We start from the raw sequence: 10,590 nt of genomic DNA on the forward strand, positions 1-10,590 counted from the left end.
GCCCAGACACCCAGACAGTGCTGGCCTTGCTTCCCTGCAGACATCCTGCAGGAAATCCTGCTCAAGGAACAGGAGCTGCTCCAGCCAGGGATCCTGGCAGATGATGAAGAGGACGAGGAGGAAGACGAGGAGGAGGAGGACTTGGAAACGGATGGGCATTGTGCCGAGAGAGACTCCCTGCTCTCCACCAGCTCTTTGGCGTCCCACGACTCCACCCTGTCCCTCACATCCTCCCAGGCCTCAGGGCCGGCCCTCTCGCGCCATCTGCTGACTTCCTTTGTCTCAGGCCTCTCGGATGGCATGGACAGCGGCTACGTGGAGGACAGCGAGGAGAGCTCCTCCGAGTGGCCCAGGAGGCGCGGCAGCCAGGAACGCCGGGGCCACCGCAGGCCTGGGCAGAAGTTCATCAGGATCTATAAACTCTTCAAGAGCACTAGCCAGCTGGTACTGCGGAGGGACTCTCGGAGCCTGGAGGGCAACTCGGACACGGCCCTGCCCCTGCGGCGGGCAGGGAGCCTCTGCAGCCCCCTGGACGATCCAGTATCGCCCCCTTCCCGGGCCCAGCGCTCCCGCTCCCTGCCCCAGCCCAAACTCAGTACCCAGCTGCCCAGCTGGCTTCTAGCCCCCGCTTCACGTCACCAGCGCCGCCGCCCCTTCCTGAGTGGAGATGAGGATCCCAAGGCCTCCACGCTACGTGTTGTGGTCTTTGGCTCCGATCGGATTTCAGGGAAGGTGGCCCGGGCATACAGCAACCTTCGGTAAGAGCCATAACGGGAGGCATCGCTTTGCCCTGGGTAACAGCATTGTTCTGCTGGTGGAATCTGGGGCCTGAGGCTTAGGCCCCAGAGGAACCAAAAGTTCCCTTATTTATTTATTTATTTATTTATTTATTTATTTATTATGATTACTATTATTTTGAGACAGAGTCTTGCTCTGTTGCCCGGGCTGGAGTGCAGTGGCATGATCTCAGCTCACTGTAGCCTGTGGCTCTCCGGTTCCAGCGATTCTCGTGCCTCAGCCTCCCAAGAAGCTGGGATTACGGGTGCACGCCACCACACCTGACTAATTTTTTTTTTTCTTAGTAGAGATGGGGTTTCCCCATGTTGGCCAGGCTGGGCTTGAACTCCTGGCCTCAGGTGATCCACCCACCTCGGCCTCCCAAAGTGCTGGGATTACAGGCGTGAGCCACCATGCCCGGCCCCCTTCTCACTATCTTCTTCTTGCCAGGCGGCTGGAGAACAATCGCCCACTCCTCACACGGTTCTTCAAACTTCAGTTCTTCTATGTGCCTGTGAAGCGAAGTCACGGGACCAGCCCTGGTGCCTGTCCACCCCCTCGGAGCCAGACGCCCTCACCCCCGACAGACTCCCCTAGGCACGCCAGCCCTGGAGTACGTCCCCAGCCTGGACCAGTGGGGTGGTAATGTAGAGATCTGGCTACCTGAAGGAAGCCGATTGGAAGTCATGAAAAGCAATCCCCTGTGTTGACAGGGCGCCTGCCCCTGCGTGGCCCTCACTCCCTGCACTTGGACGTGACATTTTGCCATATGACAAAGACTGAAAGTTGTCATACTTCCCCAAGGGCAGGGAGAAGCTCAGCTTGGGGCTGCAGGTGCCATCCAAGGCCCTGGAGCTAGGATGGGCAGGCCTCCTGGGGAGCTGGGAATGACTCTTGTCCCTTGCCCTAGGAGCTGGGCACCACCCCATGGGAGGAGAGCACCAATGACATCTCCCACTACCTCGGCATGCTGGACCCCTGGTATGAGCGCAATGTGCTAGGCCTCATGCACCTGCCCCCTGAAGTTCTGTGCCAGGTAAGTGGCCCCTGGGGCTGTGGAACAGGGCCCACTGGCCGCAGTCACCCAGCCTCACTTAGAAGGCCCTGGATTTGGGGAATCCAGCTTGAGGCCCCCAAGGAGGACCTGGGCCCTCTTGGAAAAGATCTGGGAGTGTGAGTGAGAAGCAGGACTGAGCCTGAACTCAGGACACTGAGGGCAAGAGCTGGGGTCACTGCAGTGATGGAGGAGGGGCCTCAGAAGGGTCCAGGGGACCTCAGATTTCAGCCCCCTTCCTCAACTCCCGCCCTTGTCTGGCTAAGCCAGAAGCCTCCCCTGAGGCCGGTGGGTCAGGTGAGGGGCGTGGAGGCTGGGCACCGGCCCTCCCCTGCTTCCTGCTTCCACCTCACCAGCTCCCCCTGGCTGGCTGCCTCTATGTCTCTCTTCTATCTTCCTCCCTAATTCTTGCTCCTTCTTGCCATCTATCCACCCACCCATATGAATTGGCTGCCCCTTCCCTCTGGTCACAGCAGTCCCTGAAGGCTGAAGCCCAGGCCCTGGAGGGCTCCCCCACCCAGCTGCCCATCCTGGCCGACATGCTACTCTACTACTGCCGCTTTGCCGCCAGACCGGTGCTGCTGCAAGTCTATCAGACGGAGGTAAGGCCTTCCTGACCCGCACCGTCTCTCCCCCACCTGCCGGGCCTGCAAGTCCCCAGCCCTGCCTTGGGACAGCCAGCAGGTCTACACTGGAGGAGCCGAATGGGCCCCTCCAGGGGGTTCACACTGATGTACATGCTCCTGCACTCTCCAGCTGACCTTCATCACTGGGGAGAAGACGACAGAGATCTTCATCCACTCCTTGGAGCTGGGTCACTCCGCTGCCACACGTGCCATCAAGGCTTCGGGTGGGTACTGCCTGAGCAGAGACAGGCGGGGAGGCGGGGCCTGGGACGCGAAATGCGGAGCTCTGGGGAGGTGGGGTTACCTGGGAGGTGGGGCCATGGGAAGGCGGGGTTGCACCGGAGGTGGGGCCATGGGAAGGCGGGGTTGCACCGGAGGTGGGGCCATGGGGGGGCGGGGTTACCTAGGAGGCAGGGCCACGGGGAGGCGGGGTTGCCCGGTAGGTGGGTCCCTGGGGAGGCAGGGTTACTGGGAGGCAGGGCCATGGGGGGCCGGGGTTACCCAGGAGGCGAGGCCATGGGGAGGCGGGGTTACCCAGGAGGCGAGGCCATGGGGAGGCGGGGTTACCCAGGAGGTGGGGCCCTGGGGAGGCGGGACCCTGGGAAGGTGTGATCACAGCGGAGATGAGGCCCTGGAGTGATGGGGTCACTGAGGAGGTGGAGGCCCCCGGAAGGTGGAGTCAGAGAGAGATGCAGGGCCTTGGTGAGACAGATCCCTAGGGAGTCACGGTCAGTGTGGCAGGGGATGGGGAGGTAAGTCCCAGGGAGGCAAGGCCACTGTGTTCGTGAGGAGCCTGGGAAGCCAGAGGGAGTGAAGGGTCTGTCTGTGTGTGGCACAGGTCCTGGCAGCAAGCGGCTGGGCATCGATGACGACCGGGAGGCTGTTCCTCTAACACTACAGATTATTTACAGCAAGGTAAGACCCGGGCTGGGGCTCCTTCCCCTCCAGGATCTGCTACTGATCCTTCCTCCGCCAGAGCCTGGGCCCAGAGCTGGACTTGTGTGTTCCTGGGCCCCAGTCTTTATGCTAGAAGGCCACAGCAGGCTCCCCTGGATGCTCAGAGAAGCAGAGGGAGTGGATATCTCTGTGCTTCTTGGCCTCCAAAGCCTCTCTCCCACCATGTGCTCTGCCCTCACCTGAATGCGCTCAGCAGCAGCCCAGGGGTAGGGGTCTGCTGGGCCTGGCTACAGGGCTGGGGCTGAGAGGGGGCAAGGGAAGCCTTCCAGAGGCACTTGAGGAAGAAGCCAGGGTCTCGGGGGGCCAATGTGCCTGGCAGGCTGCATGCAAGGTGGGATTGGCATGAGAAAGGAGTGAGGAGAGTTGTAGGGAGGTGGAGGGCTGTCGGTGACAGGCCAGAAGACGTGAGTTCTCTGAGCAGATCACATCCCAAGTTCTAGGCTGAGGGAAGCTTGGCCTCACAGGTGGGCTCCTTCCTTCTTTCCTGCCTCCTTCCCTTTCTTCCTTCGGCCATTCCAAAGATATCCTCTTAGCACCTGCCCATGCCACCTCTGTGCTGGGCAGAGGAAAAGAGGGGTTGAGCAGGGAAGCCTAGGCCTCACTATAGCTTGTCCAGAGGAGGGAGACAGACAAGAAATGAGGAAACAAAGAAATAGCCAAGATAATTCCAGACAGTGGCAAGTGATGACAAGGCAATAAAACAGCAGATGGACGGTGGCGTTGGGGCTGCAGTGCATTTGGCAGTGAAGAAGGTGGGCAGGAGGCACCAACACTCACTGCAGCCACATGCCAGGTGCTTGCTAGACATCTTCCATGGCCCAGGCACTGTTCTAGGCCCTGGAGCCTTCCTAAGAGTGAACAAAGGACAGACATGGTCCCAGGAGACATGCTGACCCCCTGGAGTGGGCGGTAGGCATTGGTTAGATGATGCACACGATGTAAAATTACAACTGTGACACACAGATGGAGGAGAGGGACACGGGATGTTCCTAAATGGTGAACTGAACCCAGTCAGGAGAGTTAGTAGTGAAGGCTTCCTTGAGAAGGGACCTGAGTTAATATTGGAGTGAAAACCAGGAGTTAATTAGGCCGAGAAGAGAGGTGAGTGCTCTCGCGGCAACAGGAACTGCATGTGCAAAGGCCCTGTGGTGGGAGGCAATGTGAACACCTCAAAGCACTCTGAAAGAAGATACCTGGGCTGGAGCAGAGACAGCCAGCGGGAACATGATGCCGAGGTGAGGCTAAAGAAATGGGGGAACCAGCATACCAAAAGCCTTGATTGCAGTGAAAGGAGTTTTTTCTTTTTCTTTTTCTTTTTTCTTTCTTTCTTTTTTTTCTTTTTTTTCTTTTCTTTTCTTTTTCTTTTTTTTTTTTTTTTGACACAGTCTCGCCCTGTTTATCAGGCTGGAGCGCAATGGTGCAATCTCAGCTCACTGCAACCTTCACCTCCCTGGTTCAAGCAATGCTCCTGCCTCAGCCTCCCGAGTAGCTGGGATTACAGGTGCCCGCCACCACACCCAGCTAATTTTTTGTATCTTTAGTAGAGACGGGGGTTTCACCATGTTGGCCAGGCTGGTGTCGAACTCCTGACCTCGTGATCCACCTGCCTTGGCCTCCCAAAGTGTTGGGATTACAGGCATGAGCCACCACCACGCCTGACCCAATGAAAGGAATTTTATCCTGGTCCTAAGAGCAGTGGATATCCATTAAGGAGGCTTACGTTTGTGACATGATCAGATCTGAGGCTTGGAAGCTCCCTCTGGCCGCTCTGTGGAGGAGAGGCTGGGAGGGTCCGCAGGTGATGCGGGAAGGCCAGTTAGGAGGCTGCTGCCATGGTCCAGAAGAGAAATGAGGGCAGCAGCCTGCACTAGGGTGGTGGTGGCGGAGCTGGGAAGGAATAGGAGACAGATGGGAGTGATGTAATCAGCAGGGCTCATGGGTGGGTTAGGAAAGGAGAGGCCAGACTCCTGGAATCGCGCCTCTGTGACTGGCAGCACCGTCTTCTCAGGTGAGGACCACGGGAAGAGACCCGGGTCCAGTTGGGGAAGATCCTGAGTTTGGATCGGATCATATTATTGAGGTGGAGAGGCCTTGAGAGGTATAAGGAGACAGTGAGAATAGGCGGCTGGCTGAACGGGCCTGACTTTGTGGTGAATACGAAGATGGGTGGACAGCTGCTGTGGAGAAAGGTCACGGAGGAGACTCCTGAAGGGGGGAAGCAGGGAATACAAAGAGCAGAGGACCAAGGGGAGAGGCTTGAACCCTTCTTCATGATGAATGGTGGGCAGAGGGCGGCGATCCAGCAAAGCAGAGAGGCACCAGCCAGAGAGGCGCTAGGGAAAGCAGGAAGGTTCCATCACGAAAGCCCAGGAGAGGCTTTCAAGGAGGGGAGAGCCGAGAACTGTAAGGTCAAGTACGCTGAGGACCAACAAGGGTTCTTGGGTTTAACAACAAGGAGATCCCTGATGACAGAGACATTCACACAAAGACTTGAAGAGGGGGTTCGGGTCTGGCTGTGCCTGAAACAGCATGTCTGTGGGCCCGTCCCTTCCTCACTCTGGGCCCAGCAGGACCACCTCTGCAGGTGCTCTCAGCTCTTGTACCTTTCAACCTGGTCACAGAGGCTAGACCAAACCAGTGATGTGAGCTCCTACCTAGAGTCATCCAGGTCCATCCAGGGTGGCACAGGGGCCCTGGTGAATAAGAGAGAGCTTTCTGGGGACATGCTGACTAGAAGCAACCCCCTGTCACTGATGGGCCTTCAAAGAGAAGGTGGCAGGCGTGGGAGCCTCTGGACTCAGAGGGTCTGGCTATGCTGCATTTCCAGGGGGCTATCAGTGGACGAAGTCGCTGGAGCAACCTGGAGAAGGTCTGTACCTCCGTGAACCTTAACAAGGCCTGCCGGAAGCAGGAGGAGCTGGGTGAGTGGGGTGGGCAGGGTGGGGTCACAGTAGGGAGGTGCTCTGAGCCTGGCCTGAGTGCCCTTGCCCTTCAGATTCCAGCATGGAGGCCCTGACGCTAAACCTGACAGAAGTAGTGAAAAGGCAGAACTCCAAATCCAAGAAGGGCTTTAACCAGGTACCAGCTTCCCTGTCCTTCCAGCCATACCCTCAAGAGACTTATTGGAGCATGCATGTGCGTATGTGTGTACGTGTGTACGTCTGTGTGCACATGTATGTGTGTGCATGTGTGCACATGTACGTCCATGTGTGTACAGACGTGTGTGTGTGTGAGAGAGAGGAGAGGTGGGGGAGGAGAGGCAGAGTGAGGGGTGTGATGTGGGGATGTTTGAGGGGTGTGGAGTGTTGTGGGGTGTCGGGGAGGTAGGGGTGCCCTGTGAGAGGATGCATGTATGTAGAAAAGTTATGGGGTGGGTGCCAGGAGAGTCCTAAGACTCTGAGACCAAAGAAAGCAGGCTCTGCATCAGGGGACCTGGGGCTGCCCCGGTGAGGGCAGCAGGCAGGGCAGAGTCTCCTCAGGGGGCACTTGATTCTTCCAGATGCTGGAGAGGAGGCAGGGGCTGATGGAGGCCTCAGGCTCCCTCCCCTGACCTGGCCATTAACCCTGGAGCGCGGTCAGGCAAACCCCTGCCCTCCCACACCCCTAGAAGCAGATGGGCAGTTCTGAGAGAAAGAACTGCCAGGGGCTGCCAGTGTTGCGCAGCCAGGGATTCGGGGCTGACCTGGACCTTCCTTCCAGATTAGCACATCGCAGATCAAAGTGGACAAGGTGCAGATCATCGGTTCCAACAGCTGCCCGTTCGCTGTGTGCCTGGACCAGGATGAGAGGAAGATCCTGCAGAGTGTAGTCAGGTAGGAAAGGGGTATCCCAGGGAGGGGAGCAGTTTCTGCTCCCACCAACCCAGAGGCTTGGAAGGAGCTGGAGGGATGGGGGCTTGCTCTGATCCCCTGGCCCCTGCCCTGCCCCACAGATGTGAGGTTTCACCCTGCTACAAGCCGGAGAAGAGCGACCTCTCCTCGCCACCCCAGAGGACTCCCGACCTGCCGGCCCAGGCCGCGCCTGATCTCTGCTCCCTTCTCTGCCTGCCCATCATGACTTTCAGTGGAGCTCTGCCCTAGTGTGGGCCCAGCACCAGACTGGACAGAAGCCCTGGGGCAACCTCCTCTGTGAGCACTCCGGGACAGTCCCTGTCTGTGGAGAACGGAGTGGTCCTGTGCAGACAGTCCCACTGTGGGTCCTGCAATGGGCAGGGTGTGGGGGTACAGGGTTTCTGGGGTCTCAGCGTTCTGGGAAAGGAACAGCTATCAGGGAGAGAAGGGCCAGACCCCATAGCCTCTCAGATTCCTCGCAGTAGAAGGAGAAGAATGGATAAATTGACCTCCGAAGTCCCTGACCACTAGCATGGTCTAGGATGCTTTCTAGAAGGAAGATCTGAGGCTCTGGTGCTCAGGGGGGATGGCTTGGGCCTTTTCTCTCAACCTTGGCTGAGCCTACCCCTTACTTTGTCAAAGACTTGAGGACCCTGTATGTCTGGAGTTCAGTCCCCTCCTCTCTGGGGGCTCAGGTGACTGAAATGTGGATGAAATATTTCTCTACTTCAAGACCACCTCTCCCTCCAAACACACACACACACACACACACACACACACACACACACACACCCCAACAATTTCTCTCTGTCAGGTTTCCTGATTCTCTGGAAGAACAGCACTAATGCTGCACCTGTCTACTCTCAGAACCCGGCACAGATTCTCTCTTGATCTCCTTTTTGGATCTGAGATTCTTGGAAGACAGTATAGGCTGAAATTCAGTAGCAGCTCCGTTCTAGCTAAATCACCAGAGGAAGTTAATTACCTTTGAGCCTCCATTTCCTCAGCACTAAAATGGAGTGGAGAGTTGGGGTGGAAATAAGACATCCTGAAAAGGTGAAATTGTCTGCAAAGCACCTAGCCCAGCGCTGAGCTCCCAGTAGGTGCTCAGTAAAGCTTAGCACCTGACTTTCTGAACACCGATTCCTCCTGTTTGGAGCCACTGGGATACTCTCACCTCCGTTGGGATGCTCCTCACTCCTTCCCAGTTCATGGCTGAGGCAGAACCCAGACTGAAGGGGGAAGAGACGTTCCAGACATTCCAGAGACCTTCATCAGGGTAAGGGGTGGGCTGCTCAGGGGCCCCACCCTTCAGCCCCTTCTGTATCACATTGGCCCTCCCACTCCCATCTCAATCTTTGTGTGCAAAATCTTCCATGCCCGCAAATTCACTGGCACTCTTCTGGCACCTGGGCAAGATCCCAGAACAGAGGATGGAGTGACCGGTCTCACAGAGCTTAGTGCCCAACTCAGGGGAAATGGCACTGGTGCCTGGGACATGGTCAGCCTAGGACAGGACATGAGAGTCTAAGATTCAAAGAGAGCAGCTTGAAGTGGTTTAAGAAGCTAGAAACCAACGTGGACTAGAGAGATGGGGCAGAAGTCAAGACCAGGGTTTGGACTGACAGACGTGGAGAAAGCAGCCATGGAAGCGTGAACTGTATCCCACACAAAGTCCCTCTTCCCCTCCTCCTAACTCATTATGCCTAAAAGGTCTTACATGAAATTCCAGCCCAGAGTACTCATGACTTGAGAGATGTGGACAGAGCCAGCTTCTACCTTGCCTGGCCATTTCTCCCGTCTTTTTTTTTTTTTTTTTTTTTTTTTTTTTTGACAGAGTCTCGCTCTGTCACCCAGGCTGGAGTGCAGTGGTGCAATCTCGGCTTACTGCAAGCTCCGCCTCCTGGGTTCACGCCATCCTCCTGCCTCAGCCTCCCGAGTAGCTGGGACTACAGGTGCACGCCGCCACGCCCGGCTAATTTTTTGTATTTTTAGTAGAGACGGGGTTTTACCGCATTAGCCAGGATGGTCTCAATCTCCTGACCTCGTGATCCGCCTGCCTCGGCCTCCCAAAGTCCTGGGATTACAGGCGAGAGCCACCGCGCCCAGCCTCTCCCCTGTCTTAATATCTGCTCTTGCTCTAAGCTCCAGAAGAGTGGCAGGCCATGTATCTTCAATACTTTTTTGCTGTGTGGGCAGGTTGTCCTGTTACATGATCAACAGATGTCCGGGAATTAATGGGTGGAATTTAATATTTTTGTCCAATAAAACTTGATTTGTTTTATATCTAATGACCAATAGTTATTTTGCTGCATGACACCTGCTAGTTGGACAGTTTATATAGATCATTTTATTTATACCAGAAACAAGCTTTATAGGGGATTGTTTTATTTCTCCTTTTGTAATTTTCCACCCTATAGAAAATATATTTGGGTGAAAATTTTCCCCAATACTGTTCTGCTTAAGCCTCATCATACTCACCGACCCACAGAACAAAATATCCTACACCTAAGGACTCAACATTTGGGGTTTCTTGTGCCACTTCACTTGAGAAATATACACCCATATATCCATCTGTTCCCTGTACCCCAAGCCCCAGGGAGGGGATGGGCCTCAGGCTGTTGCTGTTGGTGGTGGTGGCAGAGTGGATCCCGGACCTACCATGCAGCTGAGAGCAAGGGAAGAGAGCTCAATAATGGCCCTTTGAATCTGGGACTGCCTTTAGACTTGGGTGATAAGGAGGGAGAGAAGAAGTGGAGGGATGGTAGAGGACACCTGTGGCTTGGGAGAGGGAGGTAAGTACCAGGTTCCCAGAACGCTATTCAGGATGGAGAGAGAAAGAACTGTCAGCTGGTTCAGCTCTGCATCAGCTGGCTATTGCAAACAATGAAGCACGCCTTCAATTCAGGGGACTAAGTCTCCGATCGTTTGTTCTCGCTCATGCATCTAGAGGTCATCTAGGGACCAGCTGATCTAGGTGGTTCAGGTGGTTTGACTTAGGCCCCGAGTGGTTTGGCTCCAAGCTGCAGGATGGGTGCAGACCTGCTTAGTTGGCCTCTCAGACATATTGGACCAGCCTGAGAGGCCAGCAGAGGCATGCGATGCCTCCTAGGAATGGAGCCTGGAACGGAACAATATTCCTTCTGCCAATAATTGGCTAACACTGAGGAAGCACATCAACCCGCAGACTTAATAAACCCAGCAAATTTTACACAGGAAATTTGACACAGGAATCTCCGCACAAGAAAAAAAAAAACCAAAATCACATGAGAAGTGCACTTTACCTTTGATGTTCTTTCCATAACTCCCGTCTAATCAAGAGAAAAAAACATCATATAAACCCAGA

The 10,590-nt window shown here is 55.7% G+C and overlaps 1 protein-coding gene and 1 long non-coding RNA gene across 3 annotated transcripts in view; both read left to right on the forward strand.

Moving 5' to 3' along the window:
• The window catches only part of PIK3R5 (phosphoinositide-3-kinase regulatory subunit 5), an 86,810-nt gene extending 77,747 nt beyond the window's left edge, over positions 1-9,063 (forward strand). Inside the window, exons 10-19 of one of the 2 annotated variants that reach the window (XM_050765275.1) lie at positions 41-758; positions 1,228-1,390; positions 1,688-1,813; positions 2,305-2,433; positions 2,588-2,681; positions 3,296-3,372; positions 6,242-6,335; positions 6,410-6,492; positions 7,114-7,226; positions 7,346-9,063. In XM_050765275.1, the coding sequence (XP_050621232.1) occupies positions 41-758; positions 1,228-1,390; positions 1,688-1,813; positions 2,305-2,433; positions 2,588-2,681; positions 3,296-3,372; positions 6,242-6,335; positions 6,410-6,492; positions 7,114-7,226; positions 7,346-7,493 (1,745 nt within the window). In that variant the 3' untranslated portion in view covers positions 7,494-9,063. The remainder of the gene's footprint in view (positions 1-40; positions 759-1,227; positions 1,391-1,687; positions 1,814-2,304; positions 2,434-2,587; positions 2,682-3,295; positions 3,373-6,241; positions 6,336-6,409; positions 6,493-7,113; positions 7,227-7,345) is intronic. The other variant, XM_050765276.1, reaches the window with a different exon arrangement.
• LOC126939847 (uncharacterized) overlaps positions 1-9,530 on the forward strand; it is a 234,254-nt gene extending 224,724 nt beyond the window's left edge. Inside the window, exon 2 of the long non-coding RNA XR_007720469.1 lies at positions 9,200-9,530. This is a non-coding gene — a long non-coding RNA (uncharacterized LOC126939847). The remainder of the gene's footprint in view (positions 1-9,199) is intronic.
• The last annotated feature ends 1,060 nt before the right edge of the window (positions 9,531-10,590 follow it).

Source organism: Macaca thibetana, chromosome 16 (assembly GCF_024542745.1).
Source record: "Macaca thibetana thibetana isolate TM-01 chromosome 16, ASM2454274v1, whole genome shotgun sequence".
Taxonomy (NCBI): domain Eukaryota; kingdom Metazoa; phylum Chordata; class Mammalia; order Primates; family Cercopithecidae; genus Macaca; species Macaca thibetana.